This window comes from Sabethes cyaneus, chromosome 3 (assembly GCF_943734655.1).
Source record: "Sabethes cyaneus chromosome 3, idSabCyanKW18_F2, whole genome shotgun sequence".
NCBI lineage: Eukaryota > Metazoa > Arthropoda > Insecta > Diptera > Culicidae > Sabethes > Sabethes cyaneus.
Genome location: NC_071355.1, coordinates 102,402,536 through 102,420,273, shown reverse-complemented (window position 1 = coordinate 102,420,273; position 17,738 = coordinate 102,402,536). Strand labels below are relative to the sequence as shown.

At 40.2% G+C, this 17,738-nt stretch overlaps 2 protein-coding genes across 4 annotated transcripts in view; one reads left to right on the top strand and one right to left on the bottom strand.

Moving 5' to 3' along the window:
• Positions 1-98, top strand: part of LOC128739960 (tetratricopeptide repeat protein 37) — a 186,822-nt gene extending 186,724 nt beyond the window's left edge. The window contains exon 8 of the mRNA XM_053835469.1: positions 89-98. The gene's annotated coding sequence lies outside the window, so the exon portion shown is untranslated. The remainder of the gene's footprint in view (positions 1-88) is intronic.
• The window catches only part of LOC128739959 (atrial natriuretic peptide receptor 1), an 89,524-nt gene that overhangs the window by 1,960 nt on the left and 69,826 nt on the right, over positions 1-17,738 (bottom strand). For all 3 annotated transcript variants that reach the window (XM_053835463.1, XM_053835464.1, XM_053835465.1), the window contains 9 exons: positions 6,413-6,712; positions 6,221-6,356; positions 5,952-6,163; positions 5,395-5,890; positions 3,892-4,047; positions 2,803-2,977; positions 2,591-2,740; positions 2,346-2,538; positions 2,113-2,287 (listed from right to left, as the gene is read on the bottom strand). In XM_053835463.1, the coding sequence (XP_053691438.1) occupies positions 2,113-2,287; positions 2,346-2,538; positions 2,591-2,740; positions 2,803-2,977; positions 3,892-4,047; positions 5,395-5,890; positions 5,952-6,163; positions 6,221-6,356; positions 6,413-6,712 (1,993 nt within the window). The remainder of the gene's footprint in view (positions 1-2,112; positions 2,288-2,345; positions 2,539-2,590; positions 2,741-2,802; positions 2,978-3,891; positions 4,048-5,394; positions 5,891-5,951; positions 6,164-6,220; positions 6,357-6,412; positions 6,713-17,738) is intronic.

The following is a 17,738-nucleotide window of genomic DNA, read 5'->3' as shown; positions in this document are numbered from 1 at the left end:
ATAATAGTCGGCTGGAATAAAAAAAGCAAAGGAAAGCCTAGGTGCTACATTCCGTTATTGAAACTTGACCTTCTGTTTTATACGACAGACTTCGCAACCAGCTGTTAGAGTACAGGACAATTACGGGGCCGGTGCAATAATTCTATTGATTCTAACAGCCTCTCCCAGCTGAGATTTGAACATACGAATCGTTAACCCTCTAACGGGTAAGACCGTCTGTGGATGGCCTTCGCTTTTGGAGCTCCAGAGCCGCATACGAAATTTGTTTTTAATTGGCAATATGCAAAATGTGTTCAGAACAGATTACTTGACATTTTGATACTAATATCATAACATTCTGACTATGCATTCAAAAGTTATCATCTTTCGAAAACAAAAATTCCGAAAATAATTAATGCGCGAATATTCCGTTTTCTACTTTTGAAGGAAAAGGACCTCTAGAACAAAATGATTGACCTAAAAATAATTTCTATGAGTAAATTTCAAGCATTATTTTGTAATATATCTGAATTGAAAAAATATCTGGGCAGAGCGTTAGACATGAAAAAACAAAAAGAGAAATTGGACTTTTTCTTACCTAGCGCTCCTCCAGATCATTATTTTTGCATGAAAATCAGAACATAAGGTTTTCTTTTGTGTACTTTCATGATAAAATAGTCATTAGGTTGATCGCATCGTTTTTACGGTGTTGCCCGTTAGCGTAGCATCATACCCGAAACCGGTTAGTGGAGTGGATAAGGTATTTATGTTTTTTTTTGTAAGAAGCATAAGTGTTGTGTCTCGTATTCGCGTTATTTAGTGTTCTTGCATTGCACAGTAAAATTGATACGTTTGCGTTCCAGGTAATCTTTAAAATTACATGGTAAACTTTCAAAATTTTGGAACGGTGAAGCAAACGTAGTAACTGTTGTACAGGGTTAAGAGTAAAAGCGCTTTCCTAAATTTGTCTTGTCGCGCTCTTAGATAAGTTTAGCTGTAAACTTTTTGATTGGATTTACCCACAAATTGATTGTAACTACTCAGAACGTTCTTAAAGTGTGCTAACTCGAATTATGAGTAGAAAATTTGTCTTTTTTATAGCACTTGTTACCTGCCCTGCGAGGACTGAGATTTACAATAATTAAATGTGATTTTTTCAAAAATCAAAGACACTAGTTCTTTACCATTATTTAGGTTGCATGGCGAACACATGTCAAAATAAAAGTCTTGTTTGGAAATAAAATCCTTAAAAATATCTTCAAAATGCACACATGCCTATATCTGGCATCTCTGAGCAACACACCTGCAATTGCTTGGCTCTCAGTCTACTAAATAATACGTGCTAACGATTTGGGTTTAACTGACGAACGTCGAGTACACATTCCCTTTCACAAGTAAATGGCAGAACGGATAGATCGTGCATGCCGTCATGGGCGATTCTTCGATAGGCACAAAGCGCATTTTACACACTAAATACCAATATATTAACTGAATTCTTCACCGCGACAAGTAACTTACTTTTCGTTTTTTTTGTTTTATTATAGACCGTTTAATTTCTTATTCGCATCTTGTAACTTACTTTTGAATTCCGCCTACCAGCTCAGAATCTAAGTTTGTACATTGTAATCAGTATGTGCGCCGTCGGTAAACGGATATCGCAAAGATCAAATTCAAATAATTCTCAAAAATCTTCACAAAAAAGGTTTAAACGGAATTCTTCTAATGAAAGCTTTTTGTTTTATAGACGAAAGATAGTACTTTCCACTCTAAATTATGAAATGGAATCGAAAGACGCATATCTATGAAGTGTAGTATAATTACATGGAACTTTTCTGTTGGGAAGAATAAATGCTTAATGCGAGAAATGTAGATTCAGGCAAACTGAAAATTCTTGATATTAGGCCAAAAATATAGACTTAGCGAAGGTGAGAGTCGAACTCACAGCTCCCAATCTCTAGTTGAAAAAAAAAAAAAAAAAAAAAATTACATGGAACTTTCTCCTAACTCTCTCGTTGATTCGGGAATTCTACTATAACGCTCGAAAATAGTTTATAATAGCTGATCACTGATCTAACCTTACAGATGGGTCCTTTCCTATTGTTAGAACTAGAATAAAGTCAATGTAACACTTACCGCTGTGTAAACCTATCCTTAACCTAAGTTGTTCATTGGGTCGGTGTCGGATGGTAAACTTATATACAGCTGCCAACAGTGCCAGGGCCATGCGAGAGATTTCCCTGGCGTGGAGATTTCCGTTACGCACCGGTAGTCCAGATACAACCATATATGCATCTCCAATGGTTTCCACCTGAAAGACAAAATATTGCATTTGTAAAAGAATTTGATTCTGACTTATTATTTATCACCTTGTAGACATCGAAATTTTCCACAATAGAGTCGAAACAAGTGTAGAGATCGTTGAGCAGGTCCACAACCTGCATTGGTGTGCTTTGAGCGGAAATAGATGTAAAACCAACAATATCGCTAAAATAAATAGTTACTTGATCATAGGTTTCGGCTATCACAGATTTGCCCATTATAAGCTGCGCTGCCACGGATCTAGAGGATACATCACAATTATTATTTTAAAAAAATCGTATGCAAGACTCACCTTGGCAGTAATTGATAGAGGAGCTCTTCGCATTTGCGTTTCTCCTCGAAGTAGTCTTGTGTGCGCTCTTCTACTAGTGTCTCTAAGTTATTTGCATATTGTTCCATACGTTGCAATAAATTATCTAATATATTACCAGATTCATTTTCTCTACAAGTCAATTACCATTGTAAATACATAAAGTCTGTATCGGTATTAGAAATCACACTTACTTATTGATTTTTCTAATTATCGTTTTCAATAGATTGAAATCTGGACGATCGGCAGGATCTTCAGCCCAGCATTTAACCATAAGGTTATTTACATCCTCGTATGAGGTCTCATCAACTTTGGGCCGAAATGGAGCGCTGAATGGTTCAGGTCCGTTTTTGACTAGTTTTATAATTTCTGAAATTGAAAACGAATGGAGTTAATGTAAAACGTTAAGTAAAATAAATGTTGAGTTCTTAATTTTAAAACATTATTATTTCCCTGCGAAGATCGATATCACATTACGTGCAGAGATAAGTAATCAAAGTAGTCGCAGTTGTTATTTAAAAGGCACACATATTAGAGCTGTGCGTCAAAATTTAAAATGAATTGTCATATTTACCGGTATAGTTGAGCAATGTCGCGAGAGAATGGTGATAAGGGACTACATAACAAGAAAGTAGATTTAAAAAAATTAAAACTTGAAACGCAGCACCAGAGACGCGTGGTGATAGCCAAATCTCGCTACAAAATTTACGATCCACCCACAAGATCGAATTTTTCTGTTTGTTTAGATAACATAAAACGAGAACGTCAATCATTCGCGCCTAAGGAACAATATGAATCAAAGGCACAAACCGAAACCCACCATCGCCCAGGTCCTAGAGCTGAGACCATGTTGGTACGTGATGATAGTTTTACACGGCTTTCGCGAAAACGAATGCTTAATTTTCGGGATGCATACAGTGAGTATTTGAGCAGACCCAAAGCAACTCCCAGAAGGATAAGGATAGTCAAGATTTATGGTACGCCGCTTATGTGGTATTTTTTCTGATTACTGTAAACATGTTGATTTTGTAGCTCCTCAAAAATGGGAAGAGGCATTGGAAGAATCAATCAAAAAATTTGTTCCAGTTTATAGATTAAGAAATTCTTGGCAACAACCTCGACTACACTGGCTGGAGCAGTTGGAAAGACACAATGAAATGATCCCAGATAAATCTCAGTCGGATGAAGCTGTGTCATCGAAGCTTTGTTGTTTCTTTTTTCTCTATCCCCTCTGGACACAAAAAAGAAAATTATAAACAGAAATATCCGGTTTCGACGCTTACCTTTTGGAGATTTTTCGTCGTCCCCGGTGTAGAACGGGCCTTGCCGTGATACGATCTCCTCCACGATGATTCCGAATGAGTAAACGTCTCCTTTGGGTGTACCAACAGGGTCGAGGGTAGGATTACGCAAAAGTTCCGGAGCGGTCCAAAGGAGTTCTACGGCAGAAAAACAATGTTTTGCTTCATAAATTACATTGATAATCGTGAGTCGTTTATTGCCATTTATTTGGCTCCCTCTCTACCATCAGCAATACACATGTATCAGAGCTTCTTTATTTTTTAAAATCGTTTTGCTTCTCCTATCCCAAATATCTACATCTTTATCATCTCAGGAATTGAACCTAATTTTTAAATACATATACTAGTCAGAGTTATCAATCTAAAACGAAATGTAACTTCCATCGGGTTGCAGAGTACATAAGCTTCAACGTCTACAAACTAACTCTAGCCTTCCAGTGTCTGCTCCATTCCTTTGATGTAAATGGTCATATAGAACGAATCATGAAATAACTAAGTATTGGCAATAACCCAACCAATTCCAGAGAGCTTATTATACGAACATTTAATCAGAAACACCGAAAACGTGTCGCTGCAACGGAGAACGTGTCACATATGTATATCAGTTAAAAGTAAATATAAATGCAACATATAATTTCAAAACAGTCATAAGTTGGCCTATAAAATACAGGAATCCCCGAATAACGCGATGGGTGCTACTGTACGCCCATCGCGATATCTTAGTTGTCCATTAACCTATAAAGTTGATTTTTTTACATACTAACAATGTACCAAAATTCAACTTTATTGATTAACGGACAACTGAGAAATCGCCGTGGGCGTACACCACCACCCCCCGCGTTACTACTGTATCTTTTACGTGTGAATAGCAAAGCCTACGCCATTGTTGGTGTAATTGAAGAGTACCAATGGATCATTGCAGATAACTAGTTTTTCAGTGACAACCACTTGCTTCTGGCGCTAGTGTATATGACGTTTTAATGTACACTCAAGTCTTTTTTTACACGGCGAATACGTGCCGTGTAAAATAAAACCGTTAAAAAAACTGCATTAATTTTAAAAATTTTGTAAAAAAAATCGCGTTAATTCAAAAATCGTCTTAAAATAAACCATGTTAATTCAAAAATCGACGTAAAAAACTGCGTTAATTCAAAATCATCGAAAAAACCACTCGAATTTAAAAACCGCGTTGTTTCGAAAAATGATGTAAAAACCGCGTTAATTAAAAAATCGTCATAAAAAGACCGTGTTAATTCAAAAATCGTCATAAAAAACGCGTTAATTCAAAAATCGTAAAAATAAACTGTGTAAAAAAAGACTTGAGTGTACACTAGCGTCAGAAGTAAGCGCTTATGTTTTAAATGGTTGATAACTTGAGATCGTTTTATTAATTTAGCAAATTATTTGAAGCAAAATTAAGCGTAGATAAGTGTAAATGTTCTTATATGTTATAAAAAACTCCAGTGATTGGCTGAAGGTACTCACTTTTCCAATAAGCATAACTCTCTTGGTCCTGCTCCTCAGACGGCCTTCTAAGTTGGTGCAGTCCGAAATCTGTGATTTTTAGCACAAATCGCGAGTCGACCACACAATTAGACGATTTCAAATTACCGTGCGAATGCAGGTCAGTTGAATGCAGAAAAGCCATTCCTTTGACGATATCATGCATAAGGGATAGTTTGAACATCCAGTCCAGCTTGATAGTCTCGTTTTCCAAAATATCTTGCAAAGAACCTTTCGGACAGTACTCAGTCAAGATGAAAGCATCCGGACTGGGCTCGAGACAAGCTCCGTAAAATTTTACGAGATGATCGTGCTGTATGTCTTTCATACGCTTGAACTCAAGCATTAAGTTGCGATTAAGATTCAAGTTGTTGACGTTTATCCTTTTGATTGCTACTTTACAGCCTTTGTAAAATCCGAACTGAATGTAGATCTGACGGTCGCCGGGTAATGAATTAAAGTCTTCAGAATAGATTGTCTAAAATCGTACTATTAATTGGTTTATATATTACTATGAAACATCGGAGGCGAATACTTACGGCCTGACTGCCTCGCCGGGTCATCATATGTATACTGCCCCGGTGGCCCAGGTTAGGATTGCAAGAAAGTACTTCATTTGCATGTACTTTCCATGTCATGGAATTTATTTCCGCTTCAAGTTTGTAGTGTCTATAGCCAAGTATTGATGCAATACCCATGCATATCACACATAGTCCCAGGATGAGCGAAAGAATGGCATAACCAGGAATTGCTATTAAGGTGATAAATCCTATAAATATGTGGATGTACTGGGTGGTTGTTTACTTACAATTGTCTGGGCATAAAGAGCCGTCAAAGCCGCAGGTAGGACGATCTGGTGGGGCTTTTGTTCTTCCTCCAGACCAGTGGATCTCTTTTCCAGCCGCGAACTGCAATCCACCGTCGTGGAAGTAATTTGCCACTATCTTGAAATAAGCAATGGTCGTCAACAAATCAAATAATCTTATGTATAGGTTATTACCTCAAACATGCCTGTATTTGGATTAAGGTCCAGAAGCGAATAATCGGAAACTCTATCTCCATTCGAGTCGATGGTTACGTTACCGGTTATGCCTTTGAATGATTTTCCCCACATTAAATGGACTAGATTGGTGCCATTAATGGGCTGCTTCAGTGCCTGATGTTCTCCTAGTCGAGTAATACTGTCGTTTAAGGCATATGCGTACAGTAAAACAGCATCATAAAACGCTGTGACAAAGGTGGATACTGGTTCATCTTCCGCATATGTGTAGTTGAATTTAGTTTTGGTTAGTTTTTTGACCTGTGCATAAGAGAGAGTTATTTGAAACAACGATTTTTATTAATTAATGTAAGTGAATTGTAATTCAAGCATGTGAACAACAGTTTTGATTTTCGAAATAGATGCTGATGGTGCCTGTCTATGTCAAAATGGTAATAATGATAATAGTGGAGTGCACCTCATAATAAACACCATAATGAATAAATAGTACACACTTAAAACGTTCGGTAAAATTTTACCGCACTCTGAACAGCCAAACGTTCGGTAAAAAATTCGATGGTGCCAATCGACGTTTACGGATCGTTAGTATTGTTTGGCATCATAAAAAAAATTTACCGAACGTTCGGCTGTTCAAAGTTCGGTAAATTTTACCGAACTCGGTACTTTTTTTTAAGTGTGTAGGATGAAAAAGAAAAGGTTCGTTTATCTTTATCTTCAGATTTTATTATAATGCTCAACAAAAGAGCTCTAGTCCAATAATATAAAAGTTGCAAATTGTTTTTATTGCATAAAACGAAAAATGGCTGGGCACAAAACATGAAAAACAAAAACATGATCCAACCGGCTGTTAGAGTGCATGATCCAGATGATAGAGCATGATAGAGTACAACAATCCTTCTGATTATATCTAGCAGAACCGCGCAGCCGAACTCCGCTTGCAAATGATGGATCTCTGTAGAGGCATGCTCGAAAGCTACTGAGAACCAGAGCAGAGGGTTCCATGCCCCTAAAAGGTGGAAGGCTTTAATAACCGTTATCCATGGCTATCACGTAAAGACCTGAATGGATAAACCCCCAATTCAAGATGTGACGTGACCCGAGAGAGGAATAGTGGAGGGGGTTCTATAAATACTCAGTCGCAATGGAGCCTGTGGAGTACCACGGCGCCCCTACAGTAATTTGCCCTTGCTGCATTAAGCCGGTTACTGATGCAGTGGACCATTTCTTACCGAGCAGCCTTTCTCTGCCGGAAAACAAAGAAACGAAAAGTGCGGAGATGAGAATAGGGGAGGAACTGGACCTAAATGATGCGCTAGCAGAAGTTCAGTCCTGTTCCTCGTCTATCCTCTCGACACGCCGACTCGTTGAGAGTTGACAAACGAGAATCTGGCTGTAACTCTCCATTCACGGGTCCAAATTCACTCTGCCGAATCTCTGACTGTGTGCTGAAGGGTGAGCTGAAACAATGGGAGAGCCGAACAGTCATGGTCAATTGGATGGCCATACAATCGCTCAAACAATAAAAAATTATAACGCTGAGTATTTATCAAGATTACTCATAAGTTGCCGAGTCTCAATAAGAGAGCACGCTCACCGATCTTGGGACAGGACATTGTCCGATTTAATACCATTTTCTGAATCTCGGTTAGTAACAAGAGATGATATTTGTGTAATGCCGAGAGCAAAACCTCGGAACATTCGCTCTGCAATTGGGGGCACTAATTAGTCGCCCTTTCAAGGATACAGCAGTCTGTGTCCTATTATAATAGGACACAGACTGCAGTATCCTTGAAAGGGTGCCGTCGCCGATCAGGGTAACAAGGTTCATAAACCAAGTCATCCCTGATTGGCACCTGTCTCGCTCCAGATATCAGCCTATCATTTCTTCAATAAGTGATAGGTAGGGGAGTGCCGTCGTGGTTGGGCCACGTTTTGGAATTGGCCCATACCTTTCGTTTCAAAAGGAATTTTGGAAATCTAAATACATCGTTGCAAAGGTCTAAGAATGAGGTATATTTCCGAAAAGTGATTGCTTGAAAAATAAAAAAGTGATAGGCATTTACGTGAAGACAAAAAATGTTGTCATAGTCGGGTCATGTTGCACAGGTTGGGCCACCGCAGAAAATTTAAGACATACGTATTGAAATTTTATATAGTGACATGAAAAGAATGAATTCTGTGAACAAAGGTTTAAATAAATACAAATACCCTATTTTTAATTGAATTTTTGCGAAATTTTGGCTATTTTGTAAAATCAATATTGCTACAATCGCCTTTTCCGAAGTGTACAACAACAATGAAAAAAAAACAACAAAAATCTAGGTTTTTATCGTATTAATTTTGCTTTATTTCATCATATTTTACGTGACTGACATTCTATAGCGATTATTGCGCTTCTGCGCCTAAAATTATGGTGGCCCAACCATGGCTACTCAAGTGGCCCAACCTTTACAAATAGCGCTTTTCTAGTATTTCACCTTAGCCTTCTCAAACACCCTACTGGAGGGGATTTTTCAATAGTTTTCGTTTGCAGCACAAATTCATCTCGATAATTGCATTTCATGAATCATTTCTTGAAGAAAAGTTCATTGCACCCCGAAAACTTTTTATGTAAGTTTTATTCACTGAATTCAGTACGGGTGTTTTGAATACACGATTGAAACTCACAATATTGTGAAAAGCTAGCTATCACAGTTAGAAGTTTTACAATGGTTGTATCATAGATATCACGAGTTACTAAAACTGTAAAATTGCGATGGCCCGACCATAACAGTGGCCCGACGATAACGACAATACCCTAAGCTTGAAGCGTACAGAGAAAGAATTAGACAACGAATACCACAATAGTTCAAAATACCGGACGCAGTGGTAAGAGCACCCAACAGAAGAGGAAACAAAAACGCTAAGCCAAGATTCGAATATACGATGATTGGCTTGTTAACCCAGCATTACACCTCGATGCTAACTGGGCAGGAAATGACCAAGCATATTTTTCAAATCGATGCCAAAAATTCAGACTTTAGACAAACAAGTGAACCACGGCACCAGATTTTGCAAGAGAGTCGACAAATTAAGAAATGCCAAACAGTCGAAGGCCATGATAGACAACAGCCAAGGATACTGTGCTCACCCAGCTAACCAGTAAGCGTTATTACTGCAACGCAAAGCTAATAAGTATTTAAGTAGCTTCAAGTGCTACTTAAAAACTACTTTGGCAAAATATCCGGCTAATTTACTGCTAACCCTCTGCTACTAAGTGCTGGTTGCTGGTATTGCTTATTTGTAGCTGGATACTGACGAAAAGAATTATTATAGAATTTTTGAAGTCCAACTCACTATGCAGTTAAATATGCTTTTAGAACAACGTGCAACTGAAATGCTAATAAAGGGTTGATTTACTGCGAATGTTAATGCTTATGGGCTCCTGCCCGGGATGCATCCCAGATAACACAAAATCGTAATAGAAAGTTCACAATAAATCGTTTTCATGTCAATTTCACATTGGAATTGTATAATGATTAGAGTATGTCAAATCGAAGTGAACAATAAGTTGTTTTGCAGTCGTGCGTGTCTTCATATATAATTCATGACTGTGAATTATAAAGCAGGATAGACAATTGCAATATTTGATTATATCTATATCATATATTCAGGAGTATTTAGTTGCGTGTTATAAAAACTGCGCAAAATTGAATTACAAATAGTTGTCAAAAGTTTCGCACGTATATCGCCTCCACTTTGGTATATATATGTTCTTATATGGCGTGAAATATAACTTTTTCGTTCAGATATGATTTCGTATACCTCAGTTGCAATCGAGATATACAAACCAAATGGTTTACTGGGATAGGGTTATCGATCGTGGTTCGGCCTATGCAAAAACTGATCCTGGTACGGCCCATTAACAATCGATAATTCATTGAATATTTAGAGATATAAAAGTAAAATAATTTTATAAGCTGCTTATATTATTTTCCTGTCAGCCCAGTTAGTTCCAGGGTACGATGCTGACCTAACAAGCCAGTCGTCGTGTGTTCGAATCTCGACTGGGCGCTGAAGGAGGTTGGGCCCAAGGCTTTGCTTTTTTATATTATTTTCCTATGCATTGCCTTCTTTTTTGCCATGAAAATAATGTAACTAGCTCAGATAATTAAATTTATAACATATGTAAAAGCGGCTTCCAATGTCGTCATCAAAGCTGTCTTTTTAAACACCTGGAAAGTATTTTAGTCTGTGAAGTATAGGGTAAAAACAATTTTAAAACTTAGATTCATCTATATTCTTCCATTATTGAAATGTGTTATTCCAAACAAAAAGCGAGATTATGACTTATTGAGAAAATACAATTTTAATTTTTTGATCTAAGTATGGCCTATAAATGATCGTGGTTCGGCCTAACAGCTTCACAAAATCACCGCTAGTGGCGCCTCGCTTCGCATACGTTTCAACTAACTTTTGGCTGCACGTGAAACTCGCGTGAGATCTGAATGCTGTGTTTTATTCCATATTTTATTATTTCATGCATTTCAGCAACAAAATATTTCTTATCATAAAATCATAACTTCTTTCAACAATAAATATTGCAACCTTATTGTCGTATGCCGACAGGCGAAGAGGGCTCTTTTGAGCTTCGTTGGCCCTCCGGCGAAACAACGGGGTTGGTGTAGCAGGTCTTGCAAGCCGTCGCCACGAAAAAGACTAACGCACGGAAAGAAGAACAAGGAAATTCTTACTAGAACAATCGGAATAGACCCACGCGACGAAAAAGGACTATGGATTGGAAACTCGGGACGTGGAACTGCCGATCTCTCAACTTCCAAGGACGCACTCGAGTGCTCTCCGACGTATTGAAGAGCCGCAATTTCGACGTCGTAGCGCTGCAGGAGGTGTGCTGGAAGAGCTCAACGGTACGTACGTTCAGAGATGGACATACCCTCTACCAGAGCTGCGCCAACACACACAGCTTTCATAGTGATAGGCGAGATGCGGAAACGGGTGATTGGGTGGTGGCCAATCAATCCTCGAATGTGCAGGTTGAGGATCAAGAGCCGATTCTTCAATATAAGCATCATCAACGTGCACGGCCCTCACCTCAGAAGTACTGATAACAACAACAATGAATTCTACGCGTAGTTGGAGAGTGAATACGACCGCTGCCCAAAACATGATATCAAGATCGTCATCGGGGATTTCAATGCTCAGGTCGGCCAGGAGGAGGAATACAAACCGGTGATTGGAAGGTTCAGCGCACACCACCGGAACAATGAAATGGGCCTAAGAATTATCGACTTTGCCGCCTCCAAGAACATGGCCGTACGTAGTACCTTTTTCCAGCCCAAAATCCATCACAAGAACACCTGGATCAGACAGAATCACAGATCAGTCACCAAATCAGACAGAATCACAGATCGACCACGTTTTGGTCGACAGTCGGCACTTCTCAGACGTTATCGACGTCAGATCCTATCGAAGCGCTAACGTTAACTCGGACCACTATCTAATGATGGGTAATATGCGCCAAGACTCTCTGTTGTGAACAACATTCGGTACCGACGCCAGCCTCGGTTAGATCTCGCGCGGTTGAAGCAGCCAGACGTCACCGCAAACTACACGCATTCACTCGAAGCTGCGCTGCCGGAAGAGGACGAGCTGGACGAAGCCCCTCTCGAGGACTGTTAGAGCACCATCAAAACAGCCATCAGCAGTGTAGCGGAGAGCTCCATCGGGCATGTGGCCCGGAATCAGCGGAACGATTGATTTGACGATGAATGTAGGAGGGTGATGGATGAGGAGAAGGCTGCACGGGCGGCCAAGATGCGCAGTGCCACACGTCAGAACGTGGAAAGACACAAACAGAAAAAGATGCAGCGAAACCAAATCTTTCGGGAGAAAAAGCGCAACCTGGAAGAACAGGAATATGCAGAGTTGAAGCGGCTGCATCGTTCTCAGGAAACGCGAAAGTTCCACCAGAAACTGAACAGATCCCACAAAGGCTCTGTGCCGCGAGCCGAAATGTGTCGGGATAAGACTTCGACGGACACCTGAATGGCGCTCAGGCGGAGAACCATGGCGGCGGGAAAACCGATTTCGACGGTGCAACAAACGGGGAAGACGTGCCAGCCCCAACGATAGGCGAAGTTAAGGAGGCCATCATGCAGCTAAAGAACAATAAGTCAGCTGGGAAAGATGGCATCGGAGCGGAGCTTATTAAAATAGGACCAGAAAAGCTGACCGTTTGTATGCACCGGCTTGTTAGAATTTGGGATACGGAACAGCGGAGGAGTGGAAAGATGGGGTTATCAGTCTGATCTATAAAAAGGGCGACAAGTTGGACTGTGAGCACTAGGGATGGGAATCGAAAGCCAAAGTATCGATATTTGGTATCGCAATATATCGGACCGATCCGATACTGAGTAATGAGTATATCGCAGCCAAAATATCGATACTTCGATATTCACCGATATCGGAATCCGAAATATTCAGAAAGTTTTCAGATACGATCCGGCACGGGTTTGCGATGCGGCCACCTGCCTCGTTTATGTTACCGGCATCTCCGCACCTCCAAGATACCGTATACGTTCTACTCGACAGTGTTCACATCAGGGGTGACATTGCGCATCTCGTTTCGAGTGATTTTGGTTCGTTTCGACCATGTTAAACAAATGGGCGTCTCGAACCAAAATCACTCGAAACGAGATGCGCAATGTCACCCCAGATTTATCGGTCAGGCGGGCGCTTTTTAACTGGAAGCAGCAGGACTAAAACTAAACAGTTTCAAACAATTTTTTGTTCAATAGATTGGTCTAAAATGCAACAAAATATCCTGGCAAGACTTTGTTGAAAAACCCGGGGATTTGCTGCATAGTTTGTTATATTTCAACAGAAGCAGCATAAATGCTTACATTAACTCCTATAATCAGAAAAGTGTTAGATGTAATTTAGATTCGCATAAGTTAACCTTCTCACATTATTTATTCACATTGTGTTATTCTAGGGGGGAAAATATTAAGATAATCTTCATCTCAAGAAATAAAATTCAAAATTAGAATCAGGCATTGGCAAAACACCGAACTTAGCGTATACGGTCGTTACCATTTCCTAAAACGACGCAACAAAGTTCATCTCTTTTTCAAACAAACACGAATTGTGGCTAGCAATTTATCGGTGGTGTTGAATTTGTAATACTTCTAGCATCAGTTTTCAATGCACCCGGTTAACACATTTCCGGAAACATCTAATAAACTGATGTTAAGAAAAAAGTTTTTCGATTTTTTGAAATATTTTGAGTGACACAAGGCATGGCTGGATTTATGAGATACGCATTTTTATGGAGAGAATAAATAATTGATCAGGAGCAGGATCGGTTTAACGGGAAATTAGCAGTCATTAACCTTTCGTCGGAGAGCCCAATTTCGGAAGCAGTTTTTGGGCCCAAACGCGGGGTTCTGTTTGAAAAATTATAAATACTGCTCTCTTCTTGTCAATCTGAACACAGCGAATATATTTTCATGAAAAGAATTTTTGTTTCAAACAAAAAAAAACTGCTTTGGGAATTGGCAGAATCGATGACTGCTAATTTCACTTTAAAGCAAGCTATCATACGTAGCTCGCTTCACTTCACAGTTCACAGTATGAATGGTTCTTGCAAATCAATCAGCGCTTGCAGCGATACGATGTTCGGTGGTGGCTTCAAGAAACAATTAACCCAACAGTCCGTTGATATCAGCATCCACCGTAGAAAAGTATTCTCAAGTTTGCAAAAACACACTTGGAGGCGCTTCATATTCATTTCAGTTGGCCGTGTGAGTGAATAAAATAGATAAGGGAATACGAAAACCTAACGCTAGCAAAGAGACACACATCCAGCATAGGGTACTGGAGGGTATTTTTAGCAGGTTTCTAAATTCACCATATTTACCTTTTTTTCGCCAATAAAAATACTTTGCCGACATACAATTTCAATATGTTTTAACTATTTTCTCAAGACTGTAAGTAATCCACTATTTTTTATTCAAAGAACGTCAAAACCACCTGTTCTTGCACTATAACTAGGCCATAGACCGAAAAAATAGACGCCATCGCTTAATGCGCTGAAAATACCCTCCTGTGCCCTATATCCGAGGATCTTTTACGAAGCTAGCACACGCAATCCTGAGTGTTACCGAAGTGTTAAAAATCGACGTCTGGAAGACAACACTGAAACGGGTTGCGGATGCTTTTTTGAGCGTGCAGTTCATTTCATCAGGCACGGCAGCAGCGTATCGACTCAAATAAACTTTGTAGAATTTTTTAAATGCGGCATGCAGTATGGTTCAGCTTTTAGACATGCCTGTTTGGAATGCTTGAGAACCACCCCAACGACATCTCTATAATAAGCTGTAGTGAACGTCAGCGACAGCATGTCCTGGGCTCAAAATTTGACAGCGGGCCCAAATCAGACTGCTGGCAGTTGAGTGAAACGTAGTGCTGACATGCTATCTCATTTTCGCACACACGAGATGTTGGCGGTGAAAACATGGTTGCCTGCCGATGGGGTGTTGAGAACTGAAAACGTGAGTTCGATGATTTGGCAAAAAGCGACCCCCAGGCACGTCGTTATTTTTCTATGACCGCAATCTAAAACGTCAAAACACTGGGCGGGAAATCATTTCATAGAAAATATATGGAGCGGCCATTGTTGTTTGGGGCCCAGCAACGAGGGGCCCATCAGTATGGGGGTATTGTCAAATCATATGTGAGAGTGTATTGGTGACACCGGGCTGGCAAAAAGTTATGCGTGAAGAGCTGGCATTTTTGCAGCTTTCGATACCTATAATATCGGATGAAAAGGTATCGATATCCGATAATATCGCAAGGCAAAATATCGATGCCAGATACTCGATATATCGAATGAAAATATCGATACCTCCGGTATCGATAAAATATCGCACATCCCTAAGTGAGCACTATCGAGCGATCACCGTTCTCAATGCCGCCTATAAAGTGCTGTCCCAAATCATTTTCCGCCAACTATCACCAATTGCGAACAGAGTTGTGGGAACTTATCAAGCCGGCTTCGTCGAAGATCAGTCTACAACGGATCAAATATTTACACTGCGGCAAATCCTTCAAAAGGGCCGTGAATACAGAGTTCCCACGCATCATTTGTTCGTTGACTTCAAAGCCGCATGATACGATCGACCGGAAAGAGCTATGGAAAATCATGGACGAGAACAACTTCCCCAGGAAGCTCATCAAACTGATTAAAACTACGATGGATGGTACACAGTGCTGTGTTCGGATTTCGGGCGGATTGTCAAGTTCATTCGAATCACACAGAGGCCCTCGTCAAGGTGATGGTCTTTCATGCCTGCTGTTCAACATAGCGCTACAAGGTGTTATGAACCGAGCGGATATCAACACGCAGGACACGATATTCAACAAATCTCTTCTACGGACCCAGCATCTGGGAAACTATCTCATTAGGAAAGTGATATACATCTGTGCAACAATATGCTTGAAACGAAAGTACAGGCATGGGAGAGTCGGTATCTCCACGGACAGCCAAGCAGCACTACTGGCACTCAAGTCCGCCAAATGCGTGTCCAAATTAGTTTGGGAGTGCAGCACAGCATTGAGGGAGCTCTCCCGCCAAAACAAAGTTTTATTACTTTGGGTGCCCGGTCACTGCGGAATCGAGGGCAATGAATTTGCTGACAACCTAGCAAGACAAGGATCAGCTCAGCAATTTATTGGTCCTGAACCGTTTCTGGGCACCTTCACATCCGCCGTGAAAGGCGAACTGATGACATGGGAAAAGCTAGAAATAGCATCCCGTTGGAATCAAACACAGGGTTGTAGACAAGCCAAACAGTTTATCTACGCAAACCCTGCAGTAGCTAAACAACTACTCCATTTAACTCGTAGTGAACTACGCACAATCACGGGACTCCTAACAGGACACAGCCCCGCTCTTTACCATTTAAAGAATATCGGCAAGGTATCATCCGACACCTGCCGCTTTTGTAACTCTGAACCTGAAAGTTCAGCGCATCTGCTCTGCTATTGCGGAGCTCTTGCATTATCAAGGCACAACTTCTTACACACTTAAAAAACTCAGCAAAATTTGCCGAGATTTGGACAGCCTAGCGTTCGGTAAAAATTTCAGTTTTGCAAATCGACGTTTACGGATCTTTACTAACGTTTGGCATCATAAAAAATTTTACCGAACGCTCGGCTGTCCAAATCTCGGCAAAATTTTGCTGACTTCGGCACTTTTTTTTAAGTGTGTAGGAAGTTTCCTTCTTACTCCATATCAGGTATGGAGCCTAAATCCCAAAACGGTCATTGGCTTTATAAACCATGTAGTACCGAATTGGGGCACAGGATTACAACTATTCCGCTCAACTCCATCAACGGGTATGAGCGATCTGTAAAGTGTGTACAGCAAACGGGGCCTGTCACAAAAGACGATCATTTAGACTGTCGCAGTGGCCTTTTAACCCAATACCCTTCTGGCATACAAAAAAACAAATCTAGTTAATTCGTCTGCTTTGCCTATGACATGGATATTATCGGCAGAACATCTGTGGCGGTGGCTGAACAGTACACTAGACAAAAGCACGAAGCAGAAAAGATTGGGTTAAAGGTGAATACGTCTAAAACAAAGTACCCAGCAGAACCGACGGCGAACGACGCCGCTTGTGCAGTAGTATATTGATCGACGGTGATGAGTTTGAGGTAGTCGAAGAATTTGCCTACCTTGGCTCACTGGTAACGGCGGACAATGATACCAGCCGTGAGATTCAAAGGGGCGTATTATCAGCGGAAGTCGTGCTTATTATGGGCTTCACAAGCAATTGCGGTCGAGCAGACTAAGTCCCCGTACAAAGTGTACCCTGTACAAGACGCTGATTAGACCGGTTGTTCTCTACGGGCATGAAACATGGACAATGCTCGAGCAGGACCTGCGGAGTGCTCGGAGTTTTCGAACGACGAGTGCTAAGCAATGTTGCTATTCATCGATAAAAGTACTGATTTGGTTTTTTTTCGTTTTCGGCGTTCGGCGTTTTTCGGTTACGACTTGTAACCTTCACCAGCGTGGCAAATTTTTGCAGAAATTATAGTAGAACTAAAAGGAATTCATTTCCAATTAGTTCGCGATAATTCATGAGTTCTACTATGACGCTCTTAAATAATTTTTAATAAAAGTATGCTTTACCTTTTGAATTTTTTTTAAGTTTTAAGTTTTAACGATACGAACCTGACTATAACATTATATTTTATACCTAAATTTGGTCAAAAACTAACGAATAACATCAATGTATGACCGGTTATTTGTTAACAC